The sequence below is a fragment of the Bradysia coprophila genome, unplaced genomic scaffold, assembly GCF_014529535.1.
Source record: "Bradysia coprophila strain Holo2 unplaced genomic scaffold, BU_Bcop_v1 contig_561, whole genome shotgun sequence".
In the NCBI taxonomy this organism is placed as follows: Eukaryota; Metazoa; Arthropoda; class Insecta; order Diptera; family Sciaridae; genus Bradysia; species Bradysia coprophila.
In genome coordinates this window covers 1,896,422-1,919,321 of record NW_023503807.1, presented here as the reverse complement: position 1 = coordinate 1,919,321, position 22,900 = coordinate 1,896,422, and the positions used below count along the sequence as shown (strand labels likewise).

At 35.9% G+C, this 22,900-nt stretch overlaps 3 protein-coding genes and 1 long non-coding RNA gene across 4 annotated transcripts in view; 2 read left to right on the top strand and 2 right to left on the bottom strand.

Moving 5' to 3' along the window:
- On the top strand, window positions 1-6,472 carry LOC119083140 (acidic leucine-rich nuclear phosphoprotein 32 family member B). The gene is made up of 4 exons (XM_037192781.1): window positions 1-260; window positions 2,803-2,905; window positions 3,715-3,780; window positions 4,319-6,472. The coding sequence occupies exons 1-4, from the start codon at window positions 162-164 to the stop codon at window positions 4,372-4,374; spliced, it is 324 nt and encodes a 107-aa protein (XP_037048676.1). The 5' UTR covers window positions 1-161; the 3' UTR covers window positions 4,375-6,472.
- LOC119083141 lies at window positions 166-912 on the bottom strand. Its single transcript, XR_005088806.1, has 2 exons — window positions 625-912; window positions 166-477 (listed from the first exon to the last, which is right to left on the bottom strand). It is a non-coding gene; the product is annotated as an uncharacterized LOC119083141 (long non-coding RNA).
- Window positions 6,473-10,425: 3,953 nt separating the features above from the next.
- LOC119083200 (protein sly1 homolog) lies at window positions 10,426-12,979 on the bottom strand. The gene is made up of 7 exons (XM_037192861.1): window positions 12,823-12,979; window positions 12,558-12,717; window positions 11,892-12,494; window positions 11,145-11,795; window positions 10,946-11,087; window positions 10,667-10,870; window positions 10,426-10,602 (listed from the first exon to the last, which is right to left on the bottom strand). The coding sequence occupies exons 1-7, from the start codon at window positions 12,848-12,850 to the stop codon at window positions 10,486-10,488; spliced, it is 1,905 nt and encodes a 634-aa protein (XP_037048756.1). The 5' UTR covers window positions 12,851-12,979; the 3' UTR covers window positions 10,426-10,485.
- A 932-nt stretch (window positions 12,980-13,911) lies between these two features.
- The window catches only part of LOC119083203 (out at first protein), a 30,852-nt gene continuing 21,863 nt past the window's right edge, over window positions 13,912-22,900 (top strand). Inside the window, exon 1 of the mRNA XM_037192868.1 lies at window positions 13,912-14,209. Coding sequence (XP_037048763.1) covers window positions 14,105-14,209 — 105 coding nt within the window. The 5' untranslated portion in view covers window positions 13,912-14,104. The remainder of the gene's footprint in view (window positions 14,210-22,900) is intronic.

Sequence of the window (22,900 nt, the reverse complement as noted above, 5' to 3'; positions counted from 1 at the left end):
AGTAGCCATCAGTTTAGTCTGGAAATTCGTCGAGTTCACTTCGTAACATTTAACACATCTAATCTCTCGCTTATATACAAAGTTATTTGTAGGAAGAAAAAAATAACTTTTTTAAATTAATATTTTGTGGAAAGTTGATTTAATAATAATTACAAATAAAAATGAGTACAGAAACGAATGAATTCGCTGTTCCTGAAGTTGTAGGCGACGGAGAAAAGGATGCTATTAAAGAAATCAAAGCCACAAAACGACCGGCAGAAGTAAGTACATATTTTAATAATAGCTACGCTTCCCATCATTCGAATTGTGAATAATATGGCTTAAGTTTCTGCGGATCGAAATAATACTTCTGTGGTGTTACTAAACGAAATAACGTCTTTAATACCGGCCGGTTTTATCACCTCCTAATCTTGTTGGAAGAAAATGTGTAGAGTTGTATGCATCATTCGAAAACATCGATAGCGTCATAAGCAGCGTCTGTTGATGACAAAAAAAAAAGTTTCAATAGTTTCCACATAAGAAACGATTCAGATAATTTGGTGCTGATTTGTGTAATCTATTTACGGATATTATATCGTTCGTCGACTCAATTTCCAAATAATGAAAATAATTCAGATGACATACATTTTTTCGATTTTTTCATACATTTTTTGGCGACCTTGTGCTGCTGGAAGTCCAATATGGCCGACCGTGTATATACGTATATTTTCCATTAGCCGCGCATTTTCACTCATTGAATTTTTTCTTTTTGTCAATAGTCGATGTAACGATGGACAGCACGTCATAAGAAATTAATAAAAAAAATAATTTTTGGTTCGAAAATCGACCAAAAATTTTCTGTACTAATTTCATTGGTGGCGTTCACAGAGAACTGAATTTCTCACAAAAATTCGCTCGGCTTCTATTTCTAAACGTAACATCACAATATGAATGCCATTTCCGAAACGGTCGTTCGTCTCATAGTCATGCCTTCAGATAAAGCAGTTATATATATACTCATATTAACAATACATGAAAGTTTCATGTTTTTCATGGGTTGTACGATATATTTACGAATTAGTTAGATGCGAGATGGTTTTTTTTTTGTCTTTTGCTTCTTTCTAAACTAACAGTGTACTCATTTTTGTGTATACGATTTTGTTAAAATAAAACGCTCCCTAACGCAGTTCCATGAAATGCTTAGCAGTAGTTCGCACTTTTATGGCCTGTACTTTGAAGCGATGAACTAATTACGAACAAATTGGGACCCATGTTTCCAATTATGCTTAACGGAAAACCGAGGTAGAAAAATATACAGTAGTTGTTGCAAGCGAATGAACCGAACCCATGCCAGTTCGTGCACCCAATTTTTTCTCTCTCTCCATTCACCACACAAATTCTCAAATATCAATCAAGACGAAAGCTGGTCATAAAGTCTTTATTTAGATGCATTTCAGCCGTAACATAGTAAGATATCTACTACCCTCCTTTTCGTCACATTTTGCGTTGCGCGCGCAACAAACACATGTCAAAACGAATATTATACGCTGCATAAACATAAAAAAAAAAAAACGAAAAACGGAAAAGAAAGACAATATTTACCGTGTGGATATGTAATATGTATAAATTTCGAAAATGCATCAATTCTATTAGCGTTTATCATATCCATAGAGAGTCGCTCGTTTTCAACTTGTGCTAAAAAGGTTTCACGATCCGAATTTCTGGATGTCGATTATCATTTCTAATAAACATGCGCAGCGCATTCCTATAAAGAGAAAAAAATCCAGTGTAGGGACATCTTGATACTTCTTTTTTACATTTGTAGCGCATTAAAACTACCCAAATCTGTTACCAATGAAGTCACAGTGTTGTTTTCAATACATCAACTGTAATCGCGCCGAATTATCAGCGAAATTACGATTTTGACGAAGCAATTGTTTCGTTTTCATTTGATTCGACCATAAAATTCCATCAACACCTGTCTATCGACGCTCATATGTTGCAGCGGTTGTGTTTGGCGGCGAATTAGTTCATTGACTATACGAGCCGTAGCGGAGAAAGATAGCATAAGAAAGAGGACCTTTTAAATCATACAATGGGAGCGTAAAAATCGAAATAGGAATACGATAATAATGAACAGCTGTACGGGGTCGTTGAATTCAAATTTATTGCTACCGGTAACTGGTTGGCTAAAGACTTTGGGAGACGACGTAAAATTTAACTGTGTACATGTAGTACAAAATTAAACGATTTTTTTTAAATAAACAAACATTGTTCACCTCCGGACATGTACCAGTAGTCGGACACCTATTGTTCTTTCATTGAAAAACTTTATTATGAATGGAAGAACAAAAGGTGTACAAAGTCTCGTGCCTTCACTTTATATGTATTTCCAACAGTCGATTTTATTGCAAACGTCAAAAATGCCTTGCCAAAGAAGTGATCAACTTGTATGGATATGTAAATACGGAATGGTAGATGTTCATAGAAAAGAAAATCCTTTGAAAACTAGAAAATCATTTCATCAAAAATCCTCAAAATCGAAGAAAATCCTTAGAACACTAAGTAGAAAAATCTATGCAAATCCTTGGAAATCCAAGATAAATGGTAAAGAAAATCCTCAGAGCAATTTACTAATGTCTTCCCTTCGGTAAATACCATTCGGAAATAACAACTGAACGGAGCCTTACATTCTTATGGCATGCACACTATTCCATGCTACATTTTAAATTCGAATTCGTCAATGTCTTTGATCAAGCCAACTTTTTCTCTTTAAAATTCTTTCAAAAATTTGTGTATTAATCCCGTTCTACTCTCTTTCAGGAAAAAGTCACAGAAACAAAAAAAGCTAAAAAAGAAGAAAATGGTGACGGTGACAATGATGCTGAAAATGACGATGAAGAAGTAGATGGCGAAGACGAAGAAGGTACGTTCAATTTACATTTAAAAAGAGCTTCATAGAAATCACTTATGTGCAAAGGCAGTCTTACTGTGAAAGCGTATCAGCGGAGAGAATTAACGGTACCAATGCATCTTAAACCTTTTCGCACTGCAAAACTTCCTTTATAGAGCTTCCAAATTAAATGACAGGAACATCGAAAATAACTGTAGCTACTCATAGCGATGCGAAAGAGGTTACAGGTCTTCCGAAACAGATAAATTTACGCTACAATTGCGCTACAGTATTATAAGAAACATTTTGACGAAAGAATTCCAGAAGCCCATATTTTGACATGTCGTTTTTTGAGAGACCTGTAACTAGAGTAAAATTTTCGTTCATCATTTTATTACCTCTGTCTCATGTTTGCATACTTCAATATCCTCTCAGATCAATTATTATTTCCGCGATCAATTTTGAATCATCAAGCCAGTCTAAAGTGAACCGTTATACATGAGTGATGCTTTCCGATTTTAATTCACGCTATAAGGACGTCTCAGAATTTGGGTTTTAAGTGAATGAATGAAAAATGTACGACGACGAAATACCGATAATTTGCGGGTGAACGAGCTACACTAAAATGTGTAGACTAGAATCTCGGCGAAAAAAGCTAATCTGTCGCTTACTTTAGTGTGAGAGAAACGGATTTAAAAAAAAAGTTTTCATCAACTTGTGAACATTCGAACTCTATTCAGATTTAGTTTATGATTTCCGACTCTCAGCCAATCTTCACTTCTTTATAATAGAAAGACCATCGGAAAGACTGTTTCACAAAACTAATAAAAATTTCTTTGTAGATGGTGAAGATGAGGAGTATGGTATGCCATTAGAAGATGAAGACGAAGAAGATTTCGACGGCGAAGGTAAATTTGATTGATTTTATTATGAACTTACATTGAGCGACAATCGGGACATATAAATCATTTCTTCTCGAGCCTTACCGTATTGAGTGTGAACGAAGAGATATTTAGGATCAGTTAAATGTTACTGGCAATTTTAAAATGAGATTAGAAACAAATAGAAAATAGAGTGATCCAGTTCGAATAGCAGCACAGACTTACACAAACCTTTTCGGGGTGACTGCTGGCGAAATCTAAAGCAAAAAATTAACAAACGGTCTGCACTACGTTTTGTATTGGATTTGACAGCATTCATTCCGACAATGTGTCTGTGTGTTTGTGTTCGAATTCGAACTGGAACACTCTGCGTTTGTGTTTCGAAAATTCAAACTTTAAATTTCAATTTCATTTTCATTTATAATTTTTTGACATCGCCCTCAATGCCAGTTAAATTTAACTGATCTTCTCTCTCCCTCAACAGTGCATGTTTAGACTTAGACTTAAATCGATCAAGGATCGTGATTTCAATGTTTCGTTTTTTTTCTCCCTCCGTTTTCTACAGATGGTGACGACGCAGAGGAATGTGAAGAAGAGGAGGAGGATGACGACGAAGCGTAATTGTCAACGTACATATGTTTTTACACACATATATATATTTTTTTTTAAAATAAAAAGAACAATTGCTAAAAGTACAGCGACTGAACGAACGTAAATTATATATTGATTATAATAGCAAAAAGTCTTTTGAGTGAAGTGTGTTAAGTATATTAAATCAACATTCGTACATTAATCTGGAACAGTAAAAAAACAAAAAGAGTTACAAGTATTTGATTTAAAATGGAAAAATAAAACAACAACAACAACAAAATTTGAAGATAAAAAATAAATAAATAAATGGTCGTCAACGGTAGATATTTATTTTTGCACCCTAATCATTAACGTTTCTATTCAGATTTTTTTTAAAATTATTATTTATAAAATTAAACTTTTTTTTGTCATCGTTTTTAATTGTAATGTACCATCTTACTTCACAATAAAATTGACTCCACTCATGTGTCGTATAAAAATAGCAAAAAAGAGAATAAAAACAAAACATTTTATAAAATTTCTGGTAAATCTTTGTAACTTTTGAATTAGTTTTTAATCACAAATTATTGGTTTCTAAATAATTTTTTTTTTTAAATAAATTAATTTCTTACTGTAATTGAAATTGTGTTTTTTTATTATTTTGACAAATATATATTGCTGCTCTGGATTGGAATGTGTTTTGAAAGAGTGTTAGTGAAGAGACATCTCGGCTCAGTTATAAATGTAACTGGCCTTGAGGGCAATGTCAAAATGAGAGAAGAAAAACAGAAAAAAATTGTATTTCGAAAAGTTCGAACTTTAAATTTCGATACTCATTTTTGACATTTCCCTCACGGCCAGTTAAATTTAACTGATCTTCTCTCCGTTAACAGTCTATTGCGAAAAGAAAGCTACCACTAGCAAACAAAAAAAACTAAATGTGAAAACCGATCATATAAGAAACAGGGTTTACAATATCTCGAATTAAGGAAATTCATTTTTGCGAAATTTCTTTATATCGAGAATGTCGAAACGAATTGTTGAAAGAAAGAAATTATTTTTTTTATTGAAAAATTCTAACCCTTGAACATAGTCCAGTCCCTTGTGTCAATCCGCTCGCATTACGTTTTTTTTTTCGAGCTTTTCAGTTATCCTATGTGATTGGGAATGAAAAGTTTTCTTTTTCGAAAATCGACTTTTCGAGTACTTTTTATTGTGACACAAGGGTCTGGACTAGAAATGACGCTGGTGGTCCTTTTTTTCGACAAATAAAAAATTATTTTAAAATCTATATCCAGTCACACGGTCCAATTAATATTTTTGTTTAATTTAAGTTGAAAACAAATTATTATTTTAGAATTATCCATTTTTCTTAAATTAATTTATTTTTTAATTCTTGAAGTTATTGGGAGTGAAAAGAAATGAAATTAAAAAAAATTAAATCTAAAATAAATGAAAATGAAAATCGCATTTCCACTGGCAATATAAATAAATAAAAAAGAAAAATAATTAATTAAATGACAAAATGTAGATTATCTCATTTTTACTTTTCGTTCGTAATGATTCGTTGCAATTGATACAATTGATACTAAAAAAAAACAAAAAAAAAATCCCTCTTTTTGTGTTAGAAATACAGAAAAAAAAATATTTTGCAAAGAATTTGTGAAGTATTTGTAATTTGTAAAACATTTCTTTTGTTCGTTAGTATAGTAGAAGAAATTTTCAAACACAAACACGTAATTTTAAACGTATAGATATTTTCAGACTAAAATTTGAAAGACATTTAATTTAACCTGTATTAATGGGAAGACATTTTAGAATTTGAAATGTCTTGTGTGGTTAGACAATGATATGGGTAAATTATATGGAATGTAAACAAAACAAAAATAACAAAAAAAAAAGAATTTGTCGCAGAATCCCTTTTTTTGAAACAAAGTTTTACTTAAAAAATTCAAACCAATTTTTACCAAAAACACACAAACAAAATCATCAGCGAGAAAATTTTATTTATTAAAAGAAGAAAGAAAAAAAAAACAATAATTTTGTAAATCGCCAAAACTTAAACGTAAACAACCACCCCCCACACAACATCTATAATAGACTATTGAATTACAGTTTTACCTTCTTTTTTTTGTTATTCCAATTGTACCACGAGAAAAATCACTAATACGAATATTTAACAAAATTATTAAATGTAATGTACAAATTGTTTTTGAGAAAAGAAAATAAAAGTAAATCTTGATAGTATTGAACTGGGTTTGATTCGGACCCACCCATCTAATCGATGATGACAGGAAAATGGCAAATATACCATAGCACCGATCATACATAGAAACATAGAAAAAATTCGCATTAAAATAGCCGTTCCATTTCTTCTGTTAAGGTAGAAGTTACGATTTCTTGGTGAGAGTTCAAACAGACAACACAAGACAGTGTCACAAGTACATTTGGAGACTTTTTGACGTCTGACATACGAGTGTTAATGCTAGTAGCAGTGCTATGATACCAATGACTGGACAAAAAGATTGAACTGATACCTCTGGTGCTCTGTATGCACACAAGAACTACTATTTCCAACATTTGTAAAAATCAACTTTATCTCACGTTTTTGAGTAGACAATTTCACTCACTGCACCTGAAAGCCATTCATTACAATTCTTCATTTAATTACTGCACGGCAGAGTAAAATAAACCAGACAGGAGCGGTTCATTTTCGAAACGTCAAATAACCTAATACACTGTACGAAAATGAACTCAAATGAACACTGACATTGAAAAATTTTATTCGCAAAATATCAAGGGCTACTAGATTATTCAGGCCCCTAGTCAAACAAACGCTCCTGCCTGGTTAACTTTACTCTGTCGTGCTTACTGCAACTCTCTTACACTTTTAGTAAAGTAAAAAATTTCCAAACAAGGCCGTAGCTATACCAAGGGGTAAATAATCATAGAAAATCCTTTGTCAGTCAAAAGAAAATTCTTAAGAGTCAATTTGCCAAAACTTCAACCAAGTTGTATGAAACATGAAAACAAGCCATCGGCGATTTTTGGAGGGTATACAGTAATTGAATCAGGGGACCCTCCTGAGTCATTTGCAACAAAAAAAATCCTCGAAGTAATTATGTTTTCACGCCAGAAATCATGAAAAATTGTACTGAGCGAGGGTGACCAAAATAGTTTTTGTTGCATATCACCAACAATGTGTAACGCATTTATCTGAAATTATAGTGGTTGGCAGATGCGTTGAGGACGACTACGTTGACCTTTAAAAAAATTCGAAATTTTTTCGTGTATGTGGTGCAGTAGCTATTTTAGGGGAAAAAAATTCCAACTTTTGGAGAGTGTTTTCAAAAAGTTACAACGATAGACTTGGAAGATATGGGTATCGTTGCGTAGGTAGTGACCTCTACTATCCATGACACCATGAACCTACCGCGGCACGACTTTCGTTGAGCTTCAATTTTGATTGAAGTGTACTAACACAAAAATTCTGTAGAATTCTAATTTTTTTACCTCCATTTTAATTTTTCTGATGTATGAGACAATTTTAAGTCAGGACTGGAGTTACTGCCACCTTACGATTCGGGAAATTTCATTCAGGACCTATAAAATTTGAAAAAAGTCCAACTAATTCAATTGTGTCATACGTTCCTCGTGTATCTCCACACTTTGCAGTATGGCCAGTGCGGCACTGTATCAAGTGTTTACTAGCATATTATAATCATTTTTTGTACGTTGGCCACTTACCGGAAGGATTTACTGGAAAATTTTCACAAATGTACGAATACGAAAAATTCGACATATTTCCAAATCCTTCCGGTAAGTGGCTAAAGTACAAAATATGATTCTAATATGCTAGTAAACACTTGATACAGTGCCGCACTGGCCATACTAGGAAGTCTGGAGATACCCGAGGAACATATGACACAATTGAATCAGTTGGTTTTGTTTCAAATTTTATAGGCCCTAAACGAAATTTCCCCAAGCGTAAGGTGCCAGTAACTGCAGCCCAGATTTAAAATTGTCACATACGTCAGAAAAATTGAAATAGACGCGAAGAAAAGTGGAATTATAGAGAATTTTTGTGTTAGTATACTTCAATCAAAATTGAAGTTCAACGAAAGTCGTGCCGCGGTAGGTTCATGGTGTCATGGATAGTAGAGGTCACTACCTACCCAACGATACCCATATCTTCCAAGTCTATCATTGTAATTTTTTTTAAACACTCTCCAAAAGTTGGAATTTTTTTCCCCTAAAATAGCTACTGCACCACATACACGAAAAAATTTCGAATTTTTTTAAAGGTCAACGTATTCGTCCTCAACGTATCTGCCAACCACTATAATTTCAGATAAATGCGTTACACATTGTTGGTCATATGCAACAAAAACTATTTTGGTCACCCTCGCTCAGTACAATTTTTCATGATTTCTGGCGTGAAAACATAATTACTTCGAGGATTTTTTTTTGTTGCAAATGACTCAGGAGGGTCCCCTGATTCAATTACTGTATACCCTCCAAAAATCGCCGATGGCTTGTTTTTAAGTCGTTCGAAGTTTTGGCAAATTGACTCTTAAAATTTTAAGAAAGAAAATTCTGAGGTTTTTTAATCGAAATCCGCAAAATCGTAGAAAATCCTTTAAAGGGCGGCTCAAAAGATTGAACTAAAAATAAGAAAATTCTTGAAAATTGAAAAAAAAAATCCTTTTCATGTAAGAGGTCGAAAACCCGAGAAAAATCTCGAAACTCCCTCATTTTCGGCCCCTACACATGAAAAGGTTTTTTTTTCAAGAATTTTCTTCTTTTTAGTTCGGGCAACAACTCGCGAAATTGTCTAAAATCAAACGTCCAAAACAGATACACAAATAACTATTAACAATCCATCCAGAATTAGTAAAAAAAATCGTTGGAAAACAATAGGAAAATCTTCTAAAAGTCCTTGGATAACCTCAGATTTTGTCAACGAAATCGCCTGGTATCGATAAACACACATGTAGGCTACAGTATTGTTCAGTAAAAAGTGTTTTAACTTAACTCAAATTAAGTTTTTACGTGCTTATAGTTCGGTCCACATCGTTTTCTGTTCTTTCAGTGGATGTGGAACGAGTGGAAAACAAATAGATCCCACAGAAAGTAAGAAATGAACTTGAGTCAAGTCTAAATGCTGGCGATGCACAAACAAGTGTTTGGAAGAGACCGGGTTTCGACGCATGCAGTATTTCGACAGGGTAAATAAACGCGTGACTGGAGTTTCATAATTAAGTTTTTGCGTAAACCACATTTCGTCTCTTTGAATCAAATGATGGAAATGTGTGAAACTTACTGATCCGAGGGTGAAGCCGAGGTCATTTTACTTGATATATAAGAGAACGTTTCCATCATTGACAAGAGAGTAAGGTATTCGACCCCTGACCCAAACCAACTTTCAAAAAAATTCTTCGAAGCTTGTGTGGCTAGTGTGAGGTGATCAAAAACCAAAAACTTGCACTTTTCTTACAAAAAATTCTCCAGTTACACGAGCCGTACATGGTCGTGTGGGGTGTCATTAGAAAGGTAATTGCATGTACTTCCGGGGCAAATATGGTCTTATCAGGGTTTGGAAGCATCTACGACGAATTATGAGAAATTGAAATGTTTAAGTGCTTATATTGACTCGCAGATGCAACCAAACTTCCGTAAGCTCTACTTTTCCTGAAAGTATATGCAATTTCCTTTCTGATGACATCCCACTCGACCATGTACATTTCGTGAACCTCGAGAAATTTCTGTAAGAAAAGTGCAAGTTTTCGGTTTTTGATCACCTCACACAAGCTTCGAAGAATTTTTTTGAAAGTAGTTTTGGCTTCTGGAGTCAAATACCTTCGGTCTTCTGTTTTTCAGAAGAATCCCTCAATATTGTAGCTAAATTTTCACATAAGCAGCTCTACTATCGGATCTATTACTTCATTTGATAAAAGTGTTTTCTGTATATTCGAGTCGTTTATTTCATTCTTTGAACACGCTCTTTGTTTTTTAAGATCGCTTGTCACTAATTTCTGAAGTGGTTAGATAAGACACAGAGCAGGACAGCAGTGTAGTGACACATATAACACACGTTTTCTGTATTTTATCGTTTCATATATTTTCAAGTAGAGAAGCGGTGCACATTCTGCAGGAATTCCATTACACATCTTTAATTTCTTGTCCCAGCAACGTTAATTGTCGCAGAAACTGCTTGGCATTATTAAGAGTTGAAGCACCGTAAATGATTCTCTTAGTGGCATTGGCTGATTGTTTTTGCTGAAAAGAAAATCAGTTTTCAGAACACCCATCACACGTCCCTCTCTCTCTTTAAAAATGAAACCTTTATAAAGTCCACTAAATTCTGATACTCGATGTAATTGCCACCACCAACCATAAACACAACAGCGTCCTGAAATGGGGCTCGATTTTTCGGCACAACGTCCCCGCCTTTCAGCAATTTTGGATCGAGATACAAATAATCGTCCAGATCACCGCCAGTCCGGCATTCCATCAACTGTTCGGTGATTTTGGTAACCGGAAGATTCTGGAAGATTTCAAAGCAAAAGTTTTCCATCAAAAATAAAATTCAAATTTCTCTTCACGGTCGCATTGACATTACATGACGTTTAACCACTAAATTCTTAACGCCTTCCATGACAAAGGATGAGCCTTGCGACACTAATTTCGAGAACATTGAAACTGTCTTAGTGCCGCCACCTTCGTATTGATTCGGTATAGCAGAAGATCTGTTCGTTATGCCCCTGAAATCGATCGAAAGTCAATTAATGCAATTTCAAACTTGAGTCTGAGGTACCCACTTCCAACGTTGAATGTACGGCAATGGTGACAAATCACAGCCGATCTCTTGGAGTATGGCTTCCAGCCGCTGAAATTCAGCATCCGGCACATGCGGTGTGCATATGTAGTAAATGATAAACAGCCGCATCTTGTCCTCCAACGTACCGAATTCCGGATCTTTCAACAAATCGCCCAGCGTTCGGTCCAGCGCCAGTTTTGACATAATTTTTTCCTCCAATTCAAAAAACGAGTCCAAACGTCTCGATTTGATGTAGTTCAGAATGGACGTGGCTATTTTCGTGTGCATGTCGATCAGTCGCTTCTTTTCCATCAACTGGGGCAACGAGTTCACAGCGTTCGTTAGTTTCTCTGTGTTGTCGTTGACCAGCGAATAGGCGATCTCGGTTTCGCCGTCAATTCCCATCGAAGTTTTCAGCTTCTTTATCTCATCTTCCGAGCTGCGATACGATTCCAGTTCCTCTTGAATGGCCTCGGCAACCGTTGGAAACGGACTACCTTTGTGTGTTTTCCAAAATTTGTCCTTTGTGTCCAGGTCACAAGCTTTTATTTTTGGTCTTGCACCGCTGTTCGGTCCAGGATTGTCATCGTCGTCAACGACCACTCGATTCAATGCTAGGTCCAGTACGTCGTGCGCCAATGCTTGATATGTCCTGATAACAAGAATTTCAAGATTATTTCAAACGACAACTTCATTTCCAGAGGAACCAGATGCACCATCCAGCTATACGACCAGCCAGTATACGTACCATGTATGATGCAACGGTGTTGCCATATCAACATTACGGTCCAATAGAATGAGTATAGGTCGTTGGAAACTGAATGTACCAGCCTGTGTAGCGTCGATGTGGAACAAATTATTGCGAGCGTCCCACAGATTCTCGCGCAGTTTCTTCTCCAATTTTCTGGCGACCATTTCAGCGGCCGTATTTTTTGGCGCTCGAATTATCGGTACATTTCCCAGCGTAACGAATACCGAGAACAGACTGTCGACAATGCTGTCCATAATGGATTCCATTTCAAAATCCTTTGTGTTGGCCCGATTGATGGCATAATAGGAGAGCGAGTCACTGTTTTGATGCTTCAGAATGAACATATCGTCTTCCAATGTAATGAAATTGACGTATTGATCGTAGACCTTATGGATGTTCGCCACACATCCAGCCTGAAGTGCTGCAGCCGCCAGATCTTCCAGTTTCTGGCGTGATATTGGCGATATGAAATTTAGGTGATACACGTCGTACAGTCCCGATTGAAAGTCTTGACATATTCGCCCTAAATTCTCTTCGGTCGGTGCACAGAAGTAAACGGCTGGTGCGTCCGGTATAGAATCCCGATCGGTATGTAATTGTCTGTAAAATTGAATTGAATTTTTTTTGTTTCGAAAACTTTGCGTAGAAATGGTTTGAGCTTACATGTGAAGCGTCACGCCTAATTCACGAAGTTCACGTATTGCAATCAATGGTGAAATAATGTCTTGGCCGATTCTATCGTAAATTAAAACCTTCCACACGGGTTCATTAGCTAAAGATTTACTTTGCACGGCATTCAAATTCAACATTTGTTTGATAGCCGCTGTACGAAGGGTAAAAAAACATGTACATTCATCGTCAACACGGAGTCACATCGAAATTTCTTTGATAAACAATTTAAATTACAGTCCCTGTCACACGGTCTTACCTATTTGCCTTTCCTTTAACGTGGTCATTGTGCCAGCTAATATCCTTTCCTTTCTGAAGAGCAAAACAAATTTTTAAGAAAAATACACAAAAAATAGCAAAACAGTTGTACTCTACACTGACAAGTCGAACGTCAAATGAGACACGTGTAGTGAATGAAGTTGGTCGCAGATAGCGATGATTTGACGTTTCTAACGCAACAAATCTTTTTTTTTTTGAATTCACGTTGCAAGTGGGGAAAATTCAAAATGAAAAGTTACACAATTTTTCAAAACCAAAACAAAGCTGACAGTTTGGGGTAGAAAATTTCTATTTTCTCCACTGTACTGTCAAAAGAACAGGAGATTGATTGTTATTTACCTATGTGTCTGGGACGATTCATAAAAGCAATCGTCCAAGATTTTTCATGCAAAGGGTCGATAACTCGAGATGAATTTAAAAATTGACCTCATTTTCGTCCCCAATGCATGAAAATGATATTTCTCCACCGAACTGTCATCACATAAGGCGTCAACAAAACGTCATTTTCTCATGGCGTTTGAGTGGGAAAAAAAGGTTAATCACGGCGCACATATGAAAATATAATTTTCCATCTGTTCAGTGTTCATTCACAGAAAATTCTAATTCTGATTAAGTCAACAAGTTTGCGAAAATTCCAGTAGTGCATATGGTCGTTAGATTTTAAAATTTTGCTTTGACGAACCAGTATTGGAAATTCACTGCCAATGAGAAATTGACAGTTAATAATCTTTGGGTTTTTACCAACAAAGAACTTAAATAGATTGGTGTACAACATTTGTATGACCCCTAATCATAACACACCGCGTATACCCAAAGTATGTAAACACTCTCAAATCAACTCTTAGTTATATACTTTGCGTGTATACCGATGATTCATATGTTGTTGACTGTCAAAAATCGCTCGAAGTGTTGTGCTTTTGTAGTATCCTTCTATCAGTTAATAAAGTCCTTTGTCCTTTATGTTAATTTTGGTTGTCATTTTTCGGCATATAGACAACTCCTCTCTACTCGTTCTTTACGTCTTATAACATTCAAAATGAACAACTTGTAGCGACTGAAGCGCTATACCAGTGAAGCCGATGAACAGACGTCATTGTCACATATATATGTACGTTTTCATCATTGGAAGCCTGGAACGTTCATCGTGAGGCAAAAAACACACACACAAAGTTCACAAACAGTTCAACAGTTCGTACCAAACAGTCAATATTCGGTGATACGCTCGTGAATACAATGAGATTGAAAACATTGTATCCCTGAAAATGTGTTTAATTACGTGTTCCATACCAAAACTTATGATAATATTAAGCTTAATTCAATTCATTCATAATGGTGCAACGCAGTTACTAATAAACGTGCAAAATCAGGTGAGAATGAAGTGGATAATTAATTTTGCATTAAAGTGTCGTAGACCATGTTTAAGATAGTTTCTCTTTGACGATTCTATCCACCAGCGAAATGTCAGACGAATCGAAAATGTTTTTCCAATGTTTTTGTATGTATACACGGGGTATTGAAACAAATGAAGTTTTTGTGGGAGACGATTTAGTTTTGTCGAAGAAATGAAATTAGATTGAAAAACGATTTTTCCAGTTTTTAGTGTACAATTCAAGATCAGCCTAATAAAGAATCACGTCACAACCATTCGAATAAAGCAATATTTGCTGTAAAATATCGTATCAAACACGCACGATCAATGGAAGAAATTAAAATACTTAAGTTGTGGGTTACGAGTGCTATTTTTAGAATTAATATTTTCATAAATATTTCATGAGCTTTTTATGTGTCGCATGCTTGTTGTGATAAGAAAGTTTCGATCTTGATTTCTGGGTCGTTATTATACACACACGACCATTCACTGTTCAATGGATTAAAGACTAAGAGCAGTTATGTGGAAAAGGGTTTGATGAAAATTCACTCTGGACGTATCGGTTGCTGTTTTTCACATCTAATTATAGTCTGCCTGCTAGTGATGGGAGTACAATGTGACGAATACAAAATTGCTTTCACTTATCTTGTGGCGACGAATTGTCTCAAGGAAATGATTTCCATATATTTCTCACTACTACAACAAAAAGACACATTTTCATGGCATTTTCGCGGTCCCATTCCTTCGTTTGTTGAAAATTCACACATGCAGACTTCTAGCATTGACAATTTTTTTATAAAAGTTGATTCGCCTGTGCATGCACCGTTGCAATTTCGAATTCGAGGAAAATGCACCTCTTTGTACGACTTACTGCTGGAAAAAAGTGGACGAGTCTTTTTGAAAATCGTTGAAGTAGTATGTTCCAATGATGCTTTTAGTGACGTCCTTATAAATCTAAAAAAAAACATTTTCAGCCGGTGAAGGACTAAAATCCTTCTGAACGAAGCGATATCGCGTTATATAGTGTTTCATCGTTTACATTTAGCCAACGAGTCACTAGTCACTTGTAGCCAAATTTTTCCGGCAAAGAGTCGTCAACATAAGTTGCTAGATTAAAATTGCATTGAAACCAATGGTACGGAAAGAAGAATTACGATGGGCTTACTTTTGAATAGCATTTAACTGAACAATTTTTTTAAAACCATTTTCTGTGATGGTTGAAAATAGATTCCGTTGCAGTACTTTCCAACCCAGCCTCTTTTTAGTTCCGTTAAATATTTCTTTGAAATTGAATGACCAATTTTAATGAGATTTTTTTTACATTTCGAACGTAAGCACCTGAATGCGATCTACAATCTAGAGACCAAGGATTTAAATGTGAAATAAGTATTGAAGTATTACTTCAATAGAGGACGCCAGCTTTTTTGGACAAAAACGATAATGCCCCACAATAACAGTAATTCCCAACAATAATGCCCCGTCAAAAATGGCGACCATTGTGAATGCATTCACATGGACAAGTCAATTTTCTATTTATTTTTGATTTTTATGCTGAAAGTTCGTCCGGATCTATATTTTATCACAGCAATCCGTAGATCTAATTTGTAGCGAGCTAGCGACAATGAGCTGGAAAAAAACTATTCACTTTACAACGCGCTGTTCGACGACAAACATCATCCACTACACAACAAACACGTGCTTAACCTGCAAGCGGAACACATGATGTTTGTCGTCGTACAGCGCGTTGTAAAGTGAATAGATTTTTTCCAGCTCAAAGTCGCTAGCTCGCTACAGATTAGATCTACGGATTGCTGTGATAAAATATAGATCCGGACGAACTTTTAGCATAAAAATCAAAAATAAATAGAAAATTGACTGGTCCATGTGAATGCTTTCACAATGGTCGCCATTTTTGACGGGGCATTATTGTTGGGAATTACTGTTATTGTGGGGCATTATCGTTTTCGTCGAAAAATGCTGGCGTCCTCCAATACTTCAATTTCTCATATTCAGTGCCTATTTTTCGTGAAATTTTAGTGAAATTTCGTGAAATTCGTGAAATTTCGTGAATATGCAATAAATTAGAGAGAAAATTATGGTTTTGTCGGAATTGACCCACTGATCGTCATTTGACAGCTTCCTCAAATCAATGAACTGTAAAGTTTAATAGCTAATCGAGTTTTTAAGTTAAATGGAGTTATAAGGTTTTTACTGTTCACCAATCGATGATAGAACAACTGTATTATTGTCTTCGAGGTGTAAACCTCGGCTCACAAACACGCATTCTCATGTTACAATACCCTCTCAGCTCACACATACACCTCGAATTTTTAAAAACTGCTTTTCGCCTCGAGTCATTTAATGGCTTTTACATTCGCCTTTCATCGAAAATCACGAAAAACACCAAAAATTATCAATTTATTCCGAAACTGAGCACCAAACAAACACAAAATATGTCGATCACTTCAATAACACACAAAAATATTGCAACAACGCGACAACGATTCTTGACAGCGTTCGTTTTTGAAGAGAGAGAAGTCTCTCAATTTGCTATGTCTACTACAATATGATAAATTTGTATCAAATACACGGCGCTTTCCAGTTTACTAACTCTAGGTGAACAATTTCCAATATTTAATCCCTAGAGATTACAAATTTGTCTATGTGTCAGCGAGGAACATTTTGACATTTTCTAAATATGCGAATTCGAATAAAAGTCGTGTTTTCGATGAAAGCCGAATGTAAAACGAATTTTCTGTTGACCACACTACTCTTTCAAAGTCTTTTATTTGCGAGAGATTTGCCAGGAAAACTAATTATTATTACTAAGGTTCTGAAAGAACACGTTAAGACACTTTTAAGTTGATCACGAAGGCGGTGTGATCAAAATTTTCGCCAACTAGGTTTGGAAAATTTAATAGGACGATTAACAAAAAAAAAATTGTTTTCAAGTTGACTTTTCAAACAATATTCATGTCTGAATTGTCAAGATTTGTGTTTCACCCGCCTTCGTAAGTGTAAGGAACCTTGATTATTACACCAAACCCTGTATAGAATCAATCAAAAAAACCTTGAATTGTAAAGGTGACGCAAGTCTACAGTAATTCACGCCGTGCGGTCGAAATTCAAAATCTTTCTAACGCAAGTCTTTCTAAAGCAGCGTCACTTTCATACAAAGATGCGTTGAAATGTATTTTTTGGTTCACTTTTTCATCGACTCGTTCACTTGAAATTCAAATTTTAGGCACACTTACGGCGTGAATAGAGATGCAAAAGTGGGTAAAGAAGTTTTTACTAAAAAAGTGTGCCACAAGTGACTTTGTCGGTTCTACTTTGATTGATCGAGAATGTGACGTTTCCATAACACAATTTCTAGCACGATCTTTGAGAAAAGTCCAATTTGGAGGCTTCTGTGATGAGAGCTACCACATAAGATTGTTTGTAGATGCCGTTCAGATGATTCAGATGCCATTAATTTTGGGGTTCATTTGTAGCTTATGTGTTTATGATTACTCAATATTTCGATTTAATGTGAAGTGAGGCCCAATTCAAGTTATAAGATTTATTGACACGACGAAGGCACAATGCTAGAATTCAAGATACTGTGAACGCGAAACGACGATTGTCTAACGACAAACAGTTACAAAAATATGCTGAACTATTTTCGTTATCTTTCATCCTAATGCTACCTCATGTAATAAATTACAATATTTGTAAAATAAGAGAACATTCGACAACTAATCAATGCATGATAATTGAGTTTTCTAAATTTAAATATATTTTTCCTTTCTGAAGGTGATAACAACCTTGTTGTCGAAAGCTAGGCCTATAAAACAAAGATTAACCAGTCCACTTATCAGAATATCTTTTAAAATGGATACAGAACTTGGAAAATGAAGTTATCTACTATTAATGAAGGTATACATAATATAAGTGAAATTCGTGAAATTTAATGAAATCCGTGAAAAAACGAGCCGTCAGAACAGTCGGAGCGTTTGCTGCGACTGAGCCCCGTACAAACCCGTACATCTATTGCGCACGTGACCCTACTTCGTCCGTCGCCCTACTCTTACCGTAAGCCTATTGCGCCCGTAAACGTCGTAAAATTCTTATGCAATGTGTACGTCTTAAAAATTGCGCATAGCGCAATTACGAAGCCCCGTACGACGTTCCTTTCAAAAGTAACACAAACTACACTTCCCACTGATCTGTGATTTTGGAATTATCATTTTCACCTATTTGTATTGATTTTACAAAAATCCAAAATGGCGGCCGACGGCCATTTTGTTAGGAGGTGGAAAGTACAACGTCTGCTTTACATTCGTTAGTACCTTTCAAACAAAAAAAAATTCATGAAATTCGGTTAAATTTTACTCGAGATATTAACAAAAAACACCACCTTCACTGTACGGCCGAGTAGCCACATATAAGCTCACTCCAAGAGACCTAGCTCACGCTCCGGTAAACCGAATTTCATAAACTTTTTTTTCCCTGATTGGTACGGTCAATACCTATCTAATAAATCAAAATCCATCTAAATCCGTTCAAATTTGACTAACCTACAAGCAAAAACGGATTGCCGCACTGTACCTAGTTCACACCAAGGGGTCTAACTCACGAGTCGGTCATCCAATTTCCATAAACTTTTTTTTGTGGATAGGTATTGTAAATACCTTTCATTTGATGTATCACTTACAAGTGTAGCCTTTAAATGACCAGAGAAATCTTTGGAAAACGTTAACGCACTTATGGGGCCCCAGCTCTGGAGGGGTCGACCCAAAATCGCCCATCTTCGAACTTAGCCTCACTATTTTGACTATCTTTCAGGGAAAAAAAAAATTTTAAATCGGATTTGATTTACTCAAGATATCGACGTGACAGACGGACAGACAAAATTTTTATTGCGGATTCGTTATCTATGAACATAGGCAAACACTTTGCCCTTACCGTCTGCTTCGAATTCCATCAATTACTCACGGCATCGTAATCCTATAAGCCCCTTCGTACTTCGTACGGGGCTAAAAATTCAAAATAGGCCCTGCGTCATATTTCATCACAGATCCTTCCAAACCCCCAAAAGACCCCGAAAGAACAGAACACAAACCGTATTGTTCATTAGAAAGGTAAATGAACCCTATACGGTTCGTGTAACCGGAGAAAGTTCTGTAAGAGAAGTGCATGTTATCGCGGCTTTTGATCACATCCCACTAGCCACACAAGCTTCGAAGTATTTTTTTTTTTCAAAGTAATTTTGGTCTCTTTGGGACGAATACCTTTGTGGGCTAATATCGAAAAATACTCTGGAAAATGCGTCCAATTTCGGTATGCTGTTTTTCAAATGAATCCCTAGATTGTCACGAAACCACACATTTGATGTTACTCAACTCTCTACGTTTATGATTGAAATCAGAATTGTTATTTATGTAACTAGATTCGTGCGTAAAGATGGTTTATTAAACAAGATGTCAGGCACGGGTGTGACACCATTCACATATATTTTTAGTCGAAGTGTCTAGGGGGAGATGTTAGGTTTTGATAGTCCCCGGTGATGCCGAAATTGTCTTGTCATTTTGTGTTATTCATGGTGGAAACGAATGCTTTTTATGAAAACAGTGGTGCCTTTAATAGCCTTAACCATAGTTATAATTAATTGGTTACTGATGCTACAAAGTAACCGCTACCGCTACAGCTGATTTTTTTTTTTAATTTGCTATCCTTGGAAACTCAAAAGAAGAAGAAATAAATTACGGAAACGTTCGCTACCTCGGACTTTTAATTGAATGTTAAGCGAATTTCCTTCTAATTATTTCGAAAGTTTGTAACATTACCTTCGTATTGTTTAAACGACGAGATGAACTCTCATTCATTTCTATTTACATAGTCGATCTTAATGTCTCGAAAAAACTCATTCTCAGTTCGATTGAATTAAATTGAAAAATAATCGAAAGAAATCCATTTTATTCGAAATAATACGCAGAGCTCACTGTTCACCAGGAAACTAGCTTTGTTCACAGTATAAACTAGCATGGAAAGAGGACACGTTCAAAACATTCGTTTGGAAAGTCGTTATCAGTTAAAAACAGCACTCGGATTCTTAACAAACCTTTTGATTTATGGATTCGTATTTTTCTCTTCCCACCCGAATGCAGAGCGGTGTATATTCGAATCGTATTTGTATGCATGCGATTTGGTGAGAAATCCATTTACTCTGCATAAATCGTTCACGGTGTTGTGGAACCCAGGTGCGCGATTTTCCGTGCACCATGTATTCGGCAAAAAAAATGGGCTTTTCGTATTAAAACATTTGATCTACAACAGAACGAACAGAGGAGAACGAAATAATGTTTTCAAATGCCGTGAACGATTATCCATAATACTGAAAATTGAAACATAAAACGTGAACATTTTCGGATAAATCCGTTAACTCACTTAGCGACACACATTTCAATTTCATTCGCGAAACAATTCTAGTTGTACAGGGACAATATTTTTGAACAGCGTTTCGAGCGTGTTTCTCGAACGGCACCATGGGCATAGTGTTTGAATTTTACGGGAATTATACCGTTAACTCGCTGAGACGCCAATAACTGGGATAAAAATTAATATAAAGTAAAATTGCAACCCTCCAAAGTAGAACGAATGAACAGAAGAGAGATGATAATATGACGACTGAGACGTCGCTTTGACAGAGAGGTGACAATTACAGACGGGATGACTCAGTAGCTACGTACTAACCTTTCACCAAAATGATCCGGGTTCGAATTCCGTGTCAGACTATTCCACATGGAATTTTGTGTCTGGTGGCTGCAACGATGTACACACTGAATGACTCGTATGATGTAACCCAAATACGATAAATTTGTGTACATAATGTCTAGCCTACATTAAGGCGAGATATCAATTAAGTAACTTGTTGTTGGTCAACTAACTTTCCTCAGTTAGTGAGGTCTCTAAACGAACAGATTAAATATGGTGACTGGGACTTCGTTCCGAAGCGACGTCCCAGTCGCCATATTTTTTTCTCTGCCGGAATATCTAAGTAAATGCAATAAAATCCAACCGAGATCAAGGAAATTATCTGGATCAAGATGGTCCTAGAAGCAATGAAAAAAATATTTATTTCCCCCTTGAATTTTCAAATTGTCCAGAACTTGAACGTTTTTCAAAAATTCAAACAACTGTGGGATTTTAACGTAATTCTTCACCTTCTCTCGAATCTCATAGAGTTCTAAGTTCGAGGACATTCGGCCCCGATGATGACTGAGACTTGTTTTGAACAAAACATGCAAATTTCGACCCATTTCCCCGCCCCTCTACTAACCTTAATTATTTCAATCATGTCGTGAATAAAGCCCATTGAAAATAGAGCTTTGAATTTGAATGTAAATTATTCTTTGCATGTGAATCTGTACATTCTTCAATTGCATGGTTAAATCCCTAAAACATACATTACACAACTTCCTGTACTTACATGTCATACAACCACCGCACAAAAGACCGCTCGAAAAATATTCATCCGATTTCAAATCGTATTACATTTTCTATGGATTACATTCGATATTATGTTACCTACCTGCGTTAACGTTGTACTTTGAGTAACATCATAAATTTTTGAATAATCCCTTTATAACTACTGGCTATGTTAAGTTAACTGATGCGATTTTCTTCCACATCAAGTGTAAATTGGAAACATCTAAAAATGTGAACACGAACGTCCGTGAAAAGACTTTTCCAGTGAAGCTTAAGAAACTAATAAAGTTGTAAAGGGAAAAGCTCGAATTTTATTCTTCAAATACGCTCGTGTACATTTAAAGAAAATTCGTGGAATATCATTTTCCACTGATTCACATAACATAAACTGTACTAACAAATGAAATATATCTGACAAAAATGAATATGCAAGAACGTAGCGACATATACATAGACCGGAAGCCCACATGCTAATCACTCCCTTACTCTTCATTTACTCGAATAACGTCATCTCGACTCCAATTTGGACTTTCCACGATATGCCACTAACGCCCTTTTAGTGCTAGAAAACAAATGCTGTTGAGTCTTCAACAGTGCTAGCTACCAGCTAGCTTACGATTTGTGGTTTTGGGGAAACAATTGAGAATAAACAACTATTTCGGGCGTGTTGCCCTTTCAACTTCTCCGTTTATTCTGACCAAACTGTTCAAACTCTTCACACAAATCAGGGCCTCGTCGATCTTCCATGCAATATTCATAGACACTCTGTGAATTGTTATTTGCTTACCAAGGGAAGAAATTAGATTCCATACCAACAAGAGTTAAAGTTTGCAGCTAGAGCGAAGCGAGAACCCCGAGATTCGTTAGAGTTGGAATTTCCTATTCCTCACCGAGGTGAACACATAAGTTTTCGTCTGAGCGTGACTTGAACAATCGTTTTTATCCACGAAACCAGCACATCAATTTGACTTACCATTTTTCAAAACGAAAACAGAGTGCACTGACAAAAAATAGAAAATCTTACCTGCTGCAGGTATCTTTGTCTCCAGGTAATCTATGTTATCTGCTACAGCTCTTAGAGAGAGAGAGAGAAAGAGAGAGAGAGAGAAAGAGAGAGAGAGAGAAAAAGAGAGAGAGAGAAAAAGAGAGAGAGAGAAAAAGAGAGAGGGAAAGAGAGAGAGAGAAAGAGTGAGAGAGAGAAAGAGAGAAAGAGAAAGAG